The sequence below is a fragment of the Manis pentadactyla genome, chromosome 10 (genome assembly GCF_030020395.1).
Source record: "Manis pentadactyla isolate mManPen7 chromosome 10, mManPen7.hap1, whole genome shotgun sequence".
NCBI classification, from domain to species: Eukaryota; Metazoa; Chordata; class Mammalia; order Pholidota; family Manidae; genus Manis; species Manis pentadactyla.
Genome location: NC_080028.1, coordinates 75,386,755 through 75,404,899, shown reverse-complemented (window position 1 = coordinate 75,404,899; position 18,145 = coordinate 75,386,755). Strand labels below are relative to the sequence as shown.

Sequence of the window (18,145 nt, the reverse complement as noted above, 5' to 3'; positions counted from 1 at the left end):
CACTACTCTTGCGCTGTTAAGCCTAGAGTCCCCTGGCTGGTCCTTTCAGATCTTCGATATCTCATCGCGTCTCCTCCCTTGTCTGTGGGTCAGAGGCAGGGAGGGGCCGACACAGCAGGTATCTTAAGAATGAGTAGGTTTTTTGTACAGCCCCAAAACTTTGATCAAAATCAGGATATTTAATCGTGCCATGTACTATTATCTAATATAAAGCCCATATTCATAGTTTGCTAAATGTCTCAGTATTGTCTTTCATAGAATTTTTTCCCATCCAGGATCCAATCTAAGGTGATGAGCTGCATTTAGCAATCATGTCTCTGTTTTCCTTTAATCTTGCTCTTTCTTGACATGGACATTTTTTTAAGCGTCCAAATTGTTTATTTTGGAACACGTCCTGCAATTTGGGTGCGTCTGATGTTTCCTCACAATTAGATTCAGGTCATATGTTTTGACAGGAATAGTGCACCAGCAGATGTGATATGTGTCGCTCTCAGGATCTCCTACCAGGAGGCACATGATGTCAGTTTGTCCCGTTATTGGTGAGATTAATTTTGAACACTTGGTTAAGGTGGGTGTGCCAGGGTCTGCCAGGCTTCTCTAATGCACAGTTGTTATTTTCCCTTCCCTTTATGCTAATGACTATTTTGAGACTCTAAATATCACCAAGCTTTCAATGGTTAAGCAACTACTGATGGTTCTTGCCTGAGTCAATTAGTCACTAGTATAGTTACAAAATGGTGACTTTTTAATTTCATTACACCTTTCAGCATATTAGTTGGCATTCTAGTGGAAAGAAAAGCTTCCTCTTCTTTGCTGTTTGTTTGTTTGTTCCTTTAACTTACTTTGTATCCATATGGACATTTTGATTTGTATTTTAGTCAGTGAGTTATAATTCATTTCTGTCACTGTTAATTTTGAGGCTTAAATCGTCTCAGATTTGCTCAGGGCGACTCCCCTCAAGCTGGAGCCTGGATTCTTTCCCAGGTCTCCACATTTTTTGAGCCTTATTTTCTGGCATAAGATGTTCTAGGCTCATCTTCTACTTTGCCTACCCCAGCCGTGGACTCAGCCATTAATGCAAAGAACCCTCAGTGGTTGGAATGAGGATCCCCACACAGCCATTAAACATCACAGCACCACTCTCTAGTTGTTGGCTGGAATGACATTGTATGTCCAGTGACAAGGTAGATTACATAACAGAATGTAGAGACATACATGTGACAGAAAGTAACATCCCACTTTAAAGAAACTGTGAATATATGCTTATTTGCATATTTTTGTACTGGAGAAAGTATAGCAGGAAGTGTACCAAAATATTAATAGTGGTGGGATGTTTCCCTTTTTGGCTACTGTTCTTCTAATTTTCCTATGATTAACAGGTAGTAACTTAAAGTTTAAAAATAAAAAAGGAGGAAAGAAAATAGGACAAATTGGTGATACTTGACTACGACAGGTGAAAGGTACTTGTTATGTGATTCTTTGTGCTTTAGGGTGTGTGTGTTAATTTCTCACAAAAGGAGAGAGGGTGAGTGTAAGACACCATTTAAGTTTAGACTCATAATCAACAACTTCAGAGAATAACTACCCATCACATTGCTAGACACCGTGTTTCCAAAATGATGGGTTATTCTTGTCTTGGAGCTTAAACAAAAAGAGACCTGCAGACACAGGATGACACTCAATTTGTCTCTGACTGAGGGGAATGGCCATGAAAATTACATCACATTACCTCTGTCATTCCAGAGCAGAATCTCAATAAGCAGCCACTTCCGTACACAAATCGAGTTCCTTGCAAACACAAGGACCCTATAAAAGCTCAGAGGGCATCCTTCTTAAGCCTGGGATAAGATTTTAGCTTTTCCTGAACAAACTGAGGACTGTGACTTAAGCCACTGACCTTTCTGCTCTTGTTTGGCCCAGAAAATTTTGACTCTCTGGCGAATATGCTTTTCCTCATGCAGTTTCTTCTGCCACTGACGCAATTCTTGAATCTCAGGATCACACCGAACCTGGAAAATTCCGCAAAGCTTTAGTTCCCTTTTTACATACTTTTTTGCATTAGGTTGTTAACCCTACAAGGAAAATCCTTCAGAAACCAATTGGTTGTACTTTTGATTCTAAGTGAATCATTGTTCTAAATTAATTGTCTATATTCTTTAAGTTTATGTACTATTTGAGCATAGAGGAGGATGTGATAATTTGCTATACTACGGATAGGATGAGAACATTCTAGATCTGTGCTACCCAACAGAAATCTAATGTAGCCACATGTGTAATTTTAAGTTTCATTACAGTCTCATTTTAAAAAGTAAAAATAAGTTGATGAGATTATTTTTAAGACTCGATTTTATTTAACCTAAAGGATCCAGAATATTACCATTAAGATTATTTATGAGATATTTTACTTTCTGTTTTCCATACTAAGTCTTCAACATCCAGTGTGTATTTTACACTTAGGGCACATCTCAGTTTAAACTAGACACATTTCAAGTGCTCAAAAGCCACATAAACTGATGGCTACTGTACTGGATAGCACAGTTCTAGATAATCATAGTTTCATTTAACACTGATGATTAAGTGCCTACTGCATACTGGGCTTTGTGCCAGACACTGGAAATAAAGAAATTATTAATGACAATTTTAATTATTTTTATTTTATAGTATTACTATAGCTAATAATTTTAAGCACTTATGTCCCAGGCATTGTTTAAGTGTTTTACAAATTTTAACCACCAAAATAACCCAATAAGGTAGGAGTGATTATCCCCATTTTACAGATGAGAAAACTGAGTTTCAGCAGCTTGCTGAGTTGCAGAGCTGGGAAATAGTGGAGCTGGGATTCAAACATGTTCCAGCTGTGCTGAGGGACTCAGAGTCTAGTAGGAGACACAGTGAATACAGGAGTAAGGTCACTACAGTGTGGTTAAAAGTGAGGATATAAGTGAGTACAAGGGAACACAAAGGGAGCACTGAACTCAGCCTGGAGTGGTCAGGAAACACTCGATGGAGGAGTTGACCTTTGGGCTGAGTTTTGAAAGATGAACTAGAGTTAGTCATGGAGAGAAGGTGGGTGGAGTGTATGGTGTTCTAGTTCTGCTCATCAAGGTCAGGCCATGAAGCCAGGGCCAACCCTCCTGCTTTTTCAGACCATCACTGGATCTTGAGGCTTCCTACTCTGGTCTTTGGGATCCAGGCTTCCTACTGTGATCACTGCAGTTCTTTGAGTTTCCACTATTTAGAGTCACCCACACAACTACGCACCAGGACACACAGTCACCCAGGAAGCTAAACTGAGTCAGGTTTCACTGTCAACTACCTTATAGCCCCACCAAAGCTGGACTGAAAAGGTATTTGGAAAATGCAGCATGTTGTTTAGGTGAGTATACCATATAAGGCTGCTGGACATCCCAAGAGATTTGCCCTTTGTGGAATCTGAAACAAAAGACCAAGCAGCAAAAGTTATTTAGATCCAGACCCACCACCAAAATATGAAAGCACTTAATTTTTTTAGTTTCCAAGCAGGAATATCCATATTGAAGTGATGGGGAGCCCAGTCTTGACAAACTTGCAATCATGGACATCCTTTAACTTTTTTACCTTCCTGGATTAGTTTCCAAAGAGTCCTGTTTCCTCTAGAAGGGTCCTCTCATGGGTTTTTATAACTAGAAATCTTGGAGAAAAATGGGGGTAATCGCAACTCCTTCCCTTCCAGAAAATTCCTGGGTTCATTATGCAAATTGATTCAATGCACACCAAAGCCCTACTCACCATGAGGAATTTAGAGAGATGGCTTTATCAAACTCAAGAAAAATAAAGTCTTTCCTATTACTTCCTTTCCCAGGGCATGGGCTGCTCTGCTTGTCTTAAGAAAACTACTCGAGTGACTTTTTTTTTTTTTTTTCTAAAGAACACTGTTTCCTGTTGAATTTATAAATGGAAGCTACTCTTGCCTGAAGAAAAAGAAAATACACAACTTATCCATAAATGTATTTTTTAAAATTATACATATATATAAAGTACTGTATATGAATATACATATACAGTTATGCAAATTTTAGAATAAAAGCAGCCCTATATTGGTGTCATAGAACATAAGGTAACCCCCAAAATCTTTTAAATTACAAACCGATGTCTTTACAGTGTTGCCTAAATTCTTATGTTCATAGGATTAGGCACCTTCCACATCTCTCTCTTCTGGGTAGGAGGGTTATCCGCTGAGCTCTGAGCAAACCCAAGCTGCCCTGGGGGCTGAAAAGGGATTATCCACAACTTTCTCATGAGCTTCTGTTTATCAGGATCCAAGCTCCCAGAAATCCCCACATTTCTGCACTGTGACCACTGATACCCGTATTAATGACAAAGCCAAAGGATCTTCTGAATCAATCACTATAGAGAGTTCAACACTAATTATAATCAGCAAAGTTTTCTTATAGTCAAATTCTTCCTTTATAATAGTTGTTGTTAAAAGTTCCGAAGGATACACAGGGAGTGTGGGTTCCTCTAGGGAGGAAGTGGCACTGGAGGGGGAGGAAGGGCTTAAAAGTGAAATTTCTGGATTGGATTGTTTGGGATGTTTATTATAACCATATATTGTACAAACACAAGTGTTTAAATTTTAAGTAACAGACTGCTGAGAGAAAAATAATGAATTTTTCCTACAATCCCTTGAACTCTCAATTGCCCAAATATTCAACAAACAGAAACACCCATTTCCCCATCATTCTGGAAGCCTGCGATTGTTCTCAGGGTTCTGCTGAGCAGTTTGAGTGATTTTCTTCTGCTTGGCCAGAGATCCTTCATTTTTTCCTTGATTTCCTTCATTTCAAAACGAGGACTATTTACTTACACTAGCCTTGTGAGTTAACTTGTCATTACCAGGAAAGCCTGGATCCCTAGGAAAGGCTTTTGTGAGCCCTGGGGAAAGCATGCACCCATTGAACTGGGGTAACCCTGGTCATTCTTGTCATGATTAGGGCATCAGTTTAAATGGCAGTGGTTGTGCCAATCAGCAAATACCACAGAGTGCAGTGTAATGTTTAATGCACAACCAAAGTTTAATGGTTTTGGCTTTCCATAGACTTCACTGCTTTTAAAACAAAGGCTCTGTTATGAATGGCTTTCTTCTTTTACTTCTTTAAATAACCTGGACTCCATCTGCTCTTCTAAGACAAGATACACAGAGTACTATACACATTATTGTATATTTGACTTTGGGGTTAAGACAAGGAAGAAAACTACTATGCGGATGTGAATTTTTTAAAAAGTGCCCACGAACCAAATTCTAATTATATGTAACTCCAATGAAAGCCAAAACAAGGTACCATTTTGGTTAAGAAAGCCAACTCTGGATCAGAAAGCCTGGAGTTAAATCTCAAATCTGCAATTTACCAGCTGAGGAACCTTAAGCAAGTTACTTGAGCCTTCTGAGCCTTGATTTCCTCATCTGTGAAATGGGGATAATACAAATACTTCCTTCACTGGATGGAAAAACAAGATGATACATCATCTGGCACATAGGAAGCTCTCACTGTGTTAGCAATTCTTTAAATAAAAATGATGAGAATAAGAGGGAGAGCGAAGTAGCATCATGTGGGCTGTGTTATCCCTCATTTAACTTTGGACAACAGTGCCTTACATTAAAGTTTTTTAATGAACTCTAAAAAAAAAATGATGAGAATAATCTGAATTCAGCTCTGAAGCTGCATTTTACCACTGCTGGTAGGACCCAGAGCCAACTGGATGAAGAGTCAGTGATTCATACAATTGTAAGTGATGCTTCCTCCCAAGGGGTTACAAATTATTGAGTACATAAATGGTTGTAGAACTGTGTGACTTTAGGCGTTGGTCAGCTGGTAGAGAAGTATCAGGATGTGAGGTGGTGACTGTGGGGAGGGAAGGAAAGAGAGGCTGCTGCCTGGAACTCTGAAATTCTTCATACTTTGAACTCCTCTTAGCTTGCAGTTGTTTTCCCTGCTTCTTGGCAAAACAGAAAGAAACATCGCATCAGCTCTCCTCTCTGGATGGTTCCCTGGAGTTTTTCTAACTGCCCTGGAGGAGCAAGATGCTGGAGAAGCAACACAGTGGACAGCCTTTCGGGAGGGCTCACCAGAGTGAGCCTCCAGCTCAGTGCCCCTGAAAAGGACCTTCCCACATCTTTGCTATGACTTGACATAACAATGATTATACTGAAGGATTTTATACTCAAGAAAAGCAGACCTCAACATAAAGGGAATATATGCCTGCAAAACCTCTTTCAATTACCTAATGAAATATTCAGAGTTCCCAGCTCTCTCATGAATTCAATTTTCTCTCTGTAAGCAAGCTTTGTGATTTCTTTTCAGACCTTTGGCAAAAGGAAAGTTGGTTTCTCGTTCTGGTGGTTATGAGTGATCCTTACTGCCTTTAGGAACTAATTATAAAAACCTGTAGATAACATGTATTTCCCGATGTCATAGAGGCATTGCAGACACTCATCTGCAGTATGACAGTTCGCCTCTTAGGGGTTACTTGGGGCTTTCAGGGAAGATAGAAGTGTGTTCTAGAGCAGCACTTTTTAAATGGTGGGTTGTACCACAATAGTGAGCAGTAAATTCAATGGACTAGGTTGTGAATAACATTGTTTCAAAGTCTAATCCAATGGAAAACACAGAATTTAAATTACTCCTTTATCATTAATAACTTAATTACTTATCTTAATCTCCAATAATGCCTTTTGCCTCAAAGTTGATTTTATCTGATATTAACAATGCAAGATCACTTTCTTTTTGGTTGGTATTTGTGTTGTATGTCTTTTTCCACCTCTTTGTTTTCAACTATTCTGGATCATTTTGGGTTACTGTACCTCTAGCATAGAGACAGGTTTCTTTTTAATCCAATCTGAAAATCAAAGATCTTATCTTACTTAACATTTATTGTGATCAGTGACATATTTGTATTGATCTCACTCACATTGTTTTTTATTTATCATGCTTTTATGTCTTGTTTTCCTTTCCTGCCTTCTATTGCATTGGATTTTCTGTATTCCATTTTTTCCCCTTCTACTGATTAGTTCACATTTTATTACCTTTATATGTTTTTATAATATAATAAACAACTTAAAGTAAAAAACTAATCTGTCTAGGCTCCTCTCAATTACAAGGACTTTAGATGTTTTAATTCCAGTCTTCCCACTCTTAACTTTCATGATTGCCATCTAGTATTTGTTTCCCCACATTTATGCCCTACTAGTGTGTGTATGTGTGCATGTGTATATATGTATGCACGTACCTACATATGTATGAATGCATATAAATGTAGTCAATGTCTATTTAGATCAATCAGCTTCTCATTACCATTGTTTCCTGCATCCCACTCCCTTCCTTCCTTATAGGTTCAATTTCCTTCTAACTGAATGTCTTGCCTGAGGGTTTCAGCCCCTGGCAAATTCACTATGGATTCAGTGAGACTGAGAAATGACAATGGAACATTCTTGGGCTAAAAGGGTTTATACCTGGCTTTATTCTCATGGCAGGGTAGGTAGAGCACTTGAATCACGTGTGCATCCAGCAGTCTCAGGTCAGTAATCCACCTCCAACTCTTCCTCCGCCCAGAACACTGGGCAGAGCTCTTTACACAGTGACTCATTCAATAATAGCTTATTGCCTACAGGTGTGGAAGCAGTAGCCTAGGGATAGGCCAATTACTTTATCAAGTAGTTTAGGGTCAGGTGAGGAACCTGGCCATAGGAACTTCCATTTTCCCCAAACTGAAGTACATTATTTAGTAGTTCTTTCAGTGAGAGATGTCTTTGAACATTTAGCCCTTGCTCTTGAATGATAATGTAGTGTGCATATAATTCTAGGCTGAATGCTCTTTCCCTTGGGATTAGAAGATAGTGCACTGACTGTTTTCTGTCTTATACCACTGCTGAATGGAAGTCTTGGTCACTCTCACTGTTTTCCTTTTGTAGGTAATCCTTCATTATGGTTTTAAGGCTTCTTTGGTTTTGGCTTTCCATAGTTTCACTATGTAGTATTTTGGGATGGTTTCATCTTTATTTATCTAAGTTCAGGATTCATGTTTCTTCAGCTTTGGAAAATTCATACTCAGTATCTCTGTAAACATTGCCTCTCCTTCATTTTCTGTTGTTGGTCTCTGAACTTCCTATTAGATTTATATTGGACCTTCTTATTCTGTCTTTGTCTCACCTGCTTTTCCACACTTATCTCTATCTGCTACACTCTATCTCCCAGATCTACCTGCCAGTTTACTAATTACTCCTCCAGCTATGTCTACCTGCTATTTAACTCATACCCAAAACATGGCCCATATATCAGCAACATCAGCATTCTTTAGGAGCCTGTTAGAAATGCAAATTCATGGGCTCCACCTAAGACCTATTAAGTCAGAATTGAATACAGAAGGTGTCTTGCCAATGGGTTTCAGCCCCGGGCAAGTTTGCTATGGATTCAGTGTGACCAAAGAAAATGATAGCAAAATGTTCTTGGGGTGAAAGGGTTATACCCAACTTTATTTCCAGGTGTCAGGTCAGTCACTAAGATCCCATTCACTCAGAGCGAGTCTGCATGCAGCAAGCCAGTCTCTGCCTCTGGGCCCCTCTGTCTGCACAGTCATCCTTCAGGCCTATCTGCACAGTCGTCCCACACAGCCATCCTCTGGGCCTCTGTCCTCAGCGCTGCCACCACTCCAGCCTCTGCTCTGCTCTCCTGCAGCCTTGCAGCCCTGCCACCGTGTCACGCCCAGAGCACTGGGCAGAATTCTTTTTATAGAGTCAACAGCTGTGTATTGCCCACAGGTGTGCAGTGAGCTAGTCAGCCATGGCCAGGTGAGAATCCTGGCCACAGGAACTCTCATTTTATCCACAGAAGGGGACCCAGTGTTTTAACAAACTCTCCAGGCAATTGGGAAACTCCCTTAAACTTGAGAAGCACTGATTTAGCCCATTCACTAAATTGTTTTCTAGAAGTAAGCTGTTTCTCAAATTGATTTTTTTCTTACTGGCCTGTTCTTTCAGCAAGGTTTACATTCTTCTTAAAAATTATTAATTCTCTAAATAATCATCTAATACCTACTTATTTCACAGTCTCAAACTGCCACTCTTGAGGTCTAGATTCTCCAGTTGATTGTATTAACTGGCAACCCCCTCCCTTGTTTGCTTATTTTTTATTATGAGCTCATAATAACTGAGGGCCTTAGTTCTAATTCCAAATTTGTCCAGGTGTGGGGAAGTTGGGGTTCCTATGGCCAAGATCCTCACTGAACTTAAATCACCGATGATGTAACTGGCCTGTTGCTGGGCTGCCTCTTCCACACCTTTAGGCAATAAGCTATTATTGTGCTATATAGAGAGCTTGGTCCAGCACTCTGGGCAGAGACAGAGATGCTAGTGCTCAATCTACCACCGGGAAACAAGCTGGGTAATAAACCCTTTCACCCCAAAGAACATTTTGCTTTCAGTTTCTTTGGTCACACTGAATCCATAGCAAACTTGCCTGGGGCTGAAACCCATTGGCAAGACAATTGGCGTAGTCGGCAGGATTCACTGTTGACCAAGAAAAAAGATAGGCTGCCATTATGTGAGGGGTACTTCAGCGGGCTGCCCCTGTGAATGGGGAAAAAGTGGATCATCCCCCAATGGGTATGTGGTCTGAGTTGGCTTGCCTCCTAGAGGACTGGGCCCCACCCCAGGACTGGAGGCAAGTGGAGGTGACACCTGAGACAGTAGGGGTGGCTCTTGGTACAGTAAGCAGATCCTTTGAGAAGGAGAGTGCCCGGGAGGCAGCGGGGACTGTGGGTTGGCTGCTTCTCACAGTCTTAAAAAGGTCTATAGAAGAGACCCAAGAAATGGCAGTGTGAAAACAGGAGCTGCAAACTTCAGTAGATTCCCTGAGGAGAGAAATGGCATTGATGCAAGAGGTGGCATGAGAACGCGAGCTGCAGACTTCTGTGGATGCCCTGAGGAGGGAATTGGTATTGATAAGGGAGGAGGTGGCATGAGAGCACGGGCTGCAAACCTCTGTAGATGCCCTGAGGAAGGAGATGGCCTTGATGCAGGAGGAGGCAGCACGAGAGCACTGGCAGCAAGGTACCATTGGAGACGAGACGGCAGCACTGCCAGGTGTTCTGAAGGAGGAAGAGGCCATCAAGGAAAAAGATGAACTCCTGAGGTAAGCACAGGCAGAGGTGGCATGAGAACATCAGCTATGAAGCATTGAGCTGAAGGTAAGAGACCTTCTGAACACTGAGGTAGCATTGCTGTGAAGCACAGTAGAAAAGGTAAAGGTTGTGGCAGAGGAGGCACTCGGGGGAGGGGAGAGAAAGGTGCCATCAGCCCCGGAAATGGAGGAGCTGGAGAAGGATGAAGGGGTGGTGCCAGAGGCACTGGTGCCTCCTGTATTGAAAGCACGCCCAGTGGTTGTGGAGAAAATAAAGACCCAGCAACTGAAAGTTCCTCAAGAAGAGGAGCAGCCCCCTCCCCAGGTCATGGAGCACTCTATGGTCCGCCCCTATACTCAGGCTGAGCTGGTGGATTTGGGCTCCTGGTTGAGGCAGAAGCCCTCAGAGTCAATATTAGCTTGGCTCCTGCGTCTGTGGGACTTAGAGGTGGATGGAATTGTTCTGTTGGGATCAGAGATGGGAAAGCTGTCTTCCCTGACAGTGCAGCCTGCCTTGAGGCAGCGATTACAAAATGCACATTAGACCCCAGGGAGTCACTCCCTCCTTGATTGGCTTATGGCCACACTTTGTGCTGTGTGGCCCAATCAGGGTGATCTACCATCCTCACCTATTAGATGGCAGACATATGCTGAACTCCAACAGGTGCTACGAGAGCTAGGCATAAGAAATGCCATCTACAGTCCAGAGAATTATAACCCAGATGAAGAGATTTTCACTACTGGAGTGAGAAATATTGTACTTCTAATGGCTCCTACATCCCTCTTTGGGTCTCTAATGGCCAATCTCTTCCCTCACTTAGGGCAGCCCATAAGCAAGGTGACACGTACAGTAGCAGACTTAGGAGAGGCAGAAGCAACGAGAATCTGGAAAGAAATAAGACCTGTTACTCGCAAGAAGAACTTACAGGGCCCTATAAAGGTTACGAGGACCCAGATGTGGGTTGATTTAATACAGGCAGGAGCAGATGGAAGGAAATTAGATGGAAAGTCCAATAGGATCTTACTAGAGCTATGGCAACAGCTGAAACCAGAGCAGCAGTTCCAGCCATTAAGACCAAAGAGGCAGAGGTCAGAGACAGAGCCACGAGTTCGGCCTGTGTGTTTGCAAGAATTCCTGCTAGAGAACAAGCCAACCTCACTTGAGCCCACACAGGAAGGTGATTGGGGAACATGGTTTGACTGAGGGAAAGGTCAAGGTATCTTCCCTGAGGGACCAGGGGGGGACCAGAGGCCACATGTTGAAATAGCTATCCATTGGTCCCCGGTGAACATACGTGTCCTGGCTCTGGTGGACACAGGGGCTGACTGTTCGCTGATTCATGGTAACTCTGAGCAGTTCCCTGAGACCCCCACTATCATAGATGGATACGGGGGGAAGGCTATCAGAGTAAAAGCCCAAATCCCTTCGGGAATAGGGCGTTTACCCCCCAAAGAGTATACCGTGTATATATCTCCTATTCCTGAGTATATTTTGGGGATTGATATCCTGCAGGGTCTATGGTTGCAGACCACTGCAGGTGAGTTCAGACTGAGAGTATGTGTGGTGAAGGCAGTTCTGAGGGGACATGCTAGGCACCTGCCCATAGCTTTGCCTATGTCTTGGTGGGTGACTAATACCAAATGCAAACTGCCTGGAGGGCATAAAGAGATTGGAGCAACTCTCCAGGAGCTGGAAAAGGTGGATATTATAAAGCTCACCCATAGTCCTTTTGATTCCCCAGTGTGGCCTGTAAAAAAGCCAGATGGCTCCTGGCGTATGACTGTGGATTACAGAGAACTGAATAAAGTCATACCCCCTATGCATGCTGCTGTCCCCTCTATTGCAGCCTTGATGGATACCCTCAGCCATGAACTAGGAACATACTGTTATGTGGTAGATCTTACTAATGCCTTCTTTTCCATTGACATTGAGCAGGAAAGTCAGGAACAGTTTGCCTTCACATGGGAGGGACAGCAATGGACTTTCACCATCCTTCCACAGGGATACCTCCACAGCCCCACCATCTGTCATCAACTTGTAGCCCAGGACTTGGCTACATGGGAGAAACTGCCAACGGTGTGGCTGTACCATTATATTGATGATGTCATGCTCACGTCCGATTCTTTTTCAGATCTAGAAGATGCAGCACCTAGACTGCTGCAACATTTACAGGAGAAAGGATGGGCTGTGAATAGCACCAAGGCTCAGGGACCTGGTTTGTCTGTTAAATTCTTGGGGGTCATCTGGTAGGGTAAGACCAAAGTTATACCAGAAGCAATTATAGACAAAGTCCAGTCCTTTCCTACTTCCACAACTGTAGCATTGCTACAGGAGTTTCTGGGTCTTCTAGGCTACTGGAGAGTGTTTATCCCGCACTTGGCACAAATTCTGAAGCCCTTATACCGGTTGGTACAAAAGGGCATCAGGTGGGACTGGGATGAGACATGTGCATCTGCCTTTACTACAGCAAAAAGGGCAGTCAAGGCCATGCCGGCCTTGAATGTGATAGACCCATCAGCGCCCTGTGAGCTGGATGTTCATGTCACTGAAGATGGTTATGGCTGGGGTCTCTGGCAGCGGTTTGAATGAACTCGCCAACTCATTGGATTCTGGTCACAACTCTGGAAAGGGGCAGAGGTACGATACACTTTGATAGAAAAACAACTGGCTGCTGTGTATCACGCCTTGCTGGCTACAGAACCCATCACTGGAATGGCCCCCATAAAGGTAAAAGACCTATGCCATCTTGAGGTGGGTACAAAACTGGACCCAAAAGCTAAGGAGTGGTGTGGCACAAACACCCACACAAGCCAAGTGGGTTGCTTACCTACAGCAGCATAGTGCCCTCTCTAGTAGCCCCTTGAGTGAAGAACTCCAACGCTTGTTGGGGCCGGTGACATATACTAGTGAAAAACGTGAAAAACTTGCTTTTAAACCATTAGTAGCAGAGAGTCCCTATCAGGAGGGAAGAGCCCCTATACCTGAAGATGCATGGTACACAGATGGCTCCAGCCATGGGCAGCCCCCAAAATGGAGGACCATAGCTTTCCATCCTAAGACTGAGACAATATGGATGGAAGATGGTGAGGGAAAGAGCAGTCAATGGGCAGAGTTGCGGTCTGTGTGGCTTGTGATCAGCCAGTAGCCCTCCCCTATAGTTGTCTGCACTGACAAGTTGGGCTATCGGGGCTTGACCCTGTGGCTACCAACCTGGTACCATGCCAACTTGCTGGTTGGTCACTGACCCCTTTGGAGGCAAGAATTATGGCAAGACTTATGGGCCTGTGGTCAGACTAAAATAATTACAGTATACCATGTGACAGGTTATTTGCCACTGGCATCCCCAGTAAATAATGAGGCAGATAAATTGGCCCAGATACGTTGGTTAGAAGGAAAGCCTGCCTCTGATGTAGCCCAATGGCTACATCAGTGCTTGTTGCATGCAGGGCAAAAGACAATGTGGGCTGTAGCCCATCGGTGGGGCTTGCCTTTGACCTTTGAAGAAGTTAGTAAAGCCTGGCAGGAGTGTGTCATGTGCTCCAAAAGGGACTTACACTGAGTTTCACAGCAACATGGAACAATAGCTAAGGGGCCTATACCCCTTGTCAGGTGGCAGACAGACTATATTGGGCCTCTACCTGTGTCAAAAGGATAGAGGTATGCGATGACTGGTGTGAACTCAGCTACTGGACTTTTGGTTGCTTTTCCTACCCATTGTGCAGACCAGCAGGTGACCAAAAGAGGCCTGGAGCGTCTCTTTGCTGCCTATGGCCGACCACAGGTGATTGAGAGTGATCAGGGCACCCATTTTACTGGACATACACTGCAAGAATGGGTACGACAGCTGGGAATCTAGTGGAAGTTTCAGGTGCCATACAATCCTACCACAGCAGGCATGACAGAGAGGCACAATGGCTTGTTAAATCCGGACTAAAGTCAGATACCAATAGTCTGCGGGGATGGTCATTCCGCTTATGGACCGTGCTACGGCATTTAAATGAGAGACCCTGAAAGGGAGTTCTGAGTCCTGTAGACATGTTAACACATATGGCTGCCTCCCCTATACAACTGCAAGTACAAACCAAGGAAAAATCACAGAAGCTGAGGTTTGGCTACCAGAATAACCTCTTGCTGCCAGCACCAGCTGCACTGAACCCCAGAGACTCCATTGAGTGGACGTGGCCTTGGACCTTTCAACACATGGACCAACGATGGCTGGCTGTCCCGGCACCTTGGGGACAAGGCCTGGAAGCTGGCCTCCTGTGTATTCCTGGAATAACAGCAGAGTGGCCGCCAAAGGTCACAGTAGTATATCCTAAACGACCAGAAGGTAAGAGCATCTTACCGGGGAGTTTTGTTTTATCACTGTGGCCAGTGCATGCACCTCCATAGCACTATATATAGACCCTTCAGTAACCCCCACGGGGAAAGGAGTAAAAGTATGGTATACTAGACCTGGAAGGGACCCCCTTCCTGCTACAGTCCTATCACAGGAGTACTCTCTTGCATGCATCCTACCTGATGGACAAGATTTACCTATGTTGGTGACATTAAAACATGTGTCCTATCGCCCCTAAAGTCTTTGTGGATTGGGAACTTCCTCTGGCTTGAGGATTATTATAATTTTTGTATCAAAATCTTGCTGTGTCTTTATTTTTATTATCTCTAAGTTGTTATCCTCTGTTGCTATTGTGGAATCTGGTTACAGTGCTCCAGCTTTCTTGCACAGGGACCATTGCGGAAGATTGGAAGTGTGTAGATTGTAAGGCAAGTATCCTGGAGAGGTGGGGTGTGGGGAAGTTGGGGTTCCTATGGCCAGGATCCTCACTGAACTTAAACCACCTGATGATGTAACTGGCCTGTTGCTGGGCTGCCGCTTCCACACCGTTAGGCAATAAGCTTTTATTGCGCTATTCAGAGAGCTCGGCCCAGTGCTCGGGCTGAAGCAGAGACACTAGTGCTCGACCTACCACTGGAGAACAAGCTGGGTAACAAACCCTTTCACCCCAAAGAACGTTTTGCTCCTAATTTCTTTGGTCACACTGAATCCATAGTGAACTTGTCCAGGGCTGAAACCCATTGGCAAGACACCAGGTCTGAGGTCATATCTTTTATCCAAGGGTCAGTGTCTTGCCAATGGATCTCAGCCCCAGACAAGTTCACTATGGATTCAATGTGACCAAAGAAATGACAGTAGAACGTTCTTGGGGTGAAAGGGTTATACCCAACTTTATTTCCACAGTGGCAGGTCAATCACTAGAATCTCGTCCACTCAGAGCAAGTGTGCATGCAGAAGCCAGTCTCTGCCTCTGGGCCTTTCTACTCCCACAGCCATCTCAGTCTCTGTCCTCAGCATTGCCAACTCTTGCTCTTATCCATGAATGGGGATTAGAATTGTAGTCCCCAACTTCCCTTATTGCCTCTTCCATCTTGCTATATGTATTATAAATATTAAGACAATTTCCTAAACTTACCTGATGATATTGAGGTCACTTAAGGTACTTGTTAAAAACAGAACCCCAGGCTCTTCCCTTGTAGGTTCTGATTCAGCCCTTGGAGGGTAGAGCCAAGACAGTAGTAAATTTAGCAAGAATCCTAGGTGCTTCTAATGATCTGAAAAGCTTGGGAAATCCTGCTCCATTGGAAGAGAATGTGAAGAATGACCCTAATGTTACAAGATTTACTACCCTAACATCTGTACAAGTTTGTCTCAGTTCTTATTTATATTAAGTTATGTTGATTATTGCAAATCCTTAAAATCAGAACTGCTCAGGCTATTACTGTGTAGTCAGGAGGCAAATCAGTGTGACTCATGAACAGCAGCTGCTTTGTGGAGTAGTCTTTTCAGTGCAGTTCTAGAAAGGCCCTCTCCCAGGAAGCTGCACCTATTTTTTAATCAAGTCCCTTTAATAAAGCCAAATCATTGTAAATATGTGGAAAAAACAGAACTTCCCCCAACAGCTCAGTGATGACAGTTGAGATAAAGTTCATCCAACATTTCTTGGTACTTGTTTACCCAAATAATCAAGGAATGATTAAGTTGCAAAAGCATTTAAGGTATTCAGTGAACTTTCCAATGATTTATAGGGTTACATTACAGTAATATTTGCTATGCCAAAGACCATATTATTGCACAATGCTTTGCTCTCTTCCTTACCATTACTACCCAGAGCTGACATTTATGTAGTTATAGCTGCCCAGACATTTCCAATGTGCAGTCAAGCTCGAGAGCCTCTGCTCTAAAGTGTGGGCATCGAGTCCCTTCCATCAGTGACTCTCAAATTGTGGTCCCCAAACTAGCAGCATGAGTATCACCTGAGAACTAGTTTGCAATGCAAATTCTCAGGCCTCACTCCAGTCCTCCAAATCAGGCACTCTGGGATTGGGACCCAGCGACCTGTGTGTTAACAGGCCTTCCAGATAATTCTGATGCAGGCTGAAGTTTGAGAACTGTTGCCCTATATTCCCAGTGAATCACAGCTTCCTGAATCCTTACCCCTCTCTTCATTAAGTTGGGGGGGGGGGCTTTCCCCCTCTTTGAATCTAGGTGAGCCTTGTGACTTGTTTTGACCAACAGAAGGTCACTGAAGTGTTGCTGTGCAAGTCCCATGGTCTAGGCCTCAAAGAGGCTCAAAGCTTCTCTCTTTGTCCCCTTTGAATGTTTCTTTCATCATGTATGGAAGCTGGTCTGACTTACTGGAGAATGATAGGCCATGTGGAGAGAACCTAAGTGCCCAGCCAACAGCCAGCACTGAGGCCCCAGACATGTGCAGGAGGCCAGCTTGGACCTTCCAGCCCAGCCCAGATGGTCCAGGTGAAGAATCCCATCATGCTGCTGGAATGCCTCATCATGGCCAAGGAGTGCCCACTGAAGGTGATGCAGATGAGTCTGGAGGGCGCAACTCAGATCCCCATCGTGGAGCTGGGCAGGGACCCCCATAGCTGATGCTACTGAATGCATCAAATGCACTAACTGAATGCAGCCACATGAGTGAGTTCAGGAGAAATTAGCAGAGGAATTCTCCAGTTAACCTGCAGAATCATGAAAAATAACCAGTATTCTGTGGTTTTAAGTCACTTAGATTTAGTGGTAGAATTTACTTGTGCAATTTATGTAAACTTTGCCTTGAAGGGAAACTGGTTAGCCTGTAAAACTCCAGCAAAGTTGGGAATTTGGCTGCTACCAATTGCCAGACAGAGCCCTAGGTGCCTCATACGTGGGCCAGCTTTGTGGCCTTTGTCCTATGCGGTCACCCAAGTTCTGGGCTTAGAAGGGCCTCACACTTGTTTGAATGCTCTGTGGACACCATCTAGTAGCTCTTAATAACTTTGGATAACAGGCCCTGCAGATTATGTTGCCAGTCCTGCCAATCGACAATTTCCTCATTTTTTCCTCACAAAAAACCTCTAGGAGCTTGGTTTCTCAGTTGCCATCACATACCTGGGGTACACTGTGATTGGGCAAATAAGAAGGCAGGCTTTACAGACAGTCTGGTAATGTGACAAGCACTGTCTGGCCATATTGAGGAAAATCCACTTGCAGATAAAACCCAGAGTATATGGAAGTAACCAGAGGACCAGGCAGGGGAAGGGAAAGGGGCCAGCCTGGGAAGCTAGGTCCCAAGCAGCCCAAACTCACTATTTATAGTGCTGTGGCCTATTTTGGTCTGCCGGGTGGCCCTGAGAACTGGGCCTGGAAACTTGAGTGATGGAAACTGGGCATCTCCATTCTGGGGTATGACTGGAGTCATGCTGGGCACAGACAAAGATCTTTCTTTGTCCCTTTCATTGAGGGCTTGGATATTTTGAAAAACAGGATTTTCTTTGATGCAGGATTTTAAAAAATTAAGGAAAACCATAAGGAAATGATCAGGAATATATACTTAGGGAAGAAAACGCATGGATCAGGTCAAGTCAATAAAGAGCCAATGGCCATAAAAAATTTAAAAATCTTGCTATTTTCAACAACATGGATGGACCCAGAGGGTTA

The 18,145-nt window shown here is 43.6% G+C and overlaps 1 protein-coding gene across 6 annotated transcripts in view; it reads right to left on the bottom strand.

Annotated features, from left to right (window-relative positions):
- The window catches only part of IQCK (IQ motif containing K), a 134,180-nt gene that overhangs the window by 31,868 nt on the left and 84,167 nt on the right, over nucleotides 1-18,145 (bottom strand). For 5 of the 6 annotated variants that reach the window (XM_057486992.1, XM_036917054.2, XM_057486994.1 and 2 more), the window contains one exon: nucleotides 1,898-2,009. The exons of the other annotated variant lie outside the window; for it this stretch is intronic. In XM_057486992.1, the coding sequence (XP_057342975.1) occupies nucleotides 1,898-2,009 (112 nt within the window). The remainder of the gene's footprint in view (nucleotides 1-1,897; nucleotides 2,010-18,145) is intronic. 6 annotated transcript variants of the gene reach the window in all.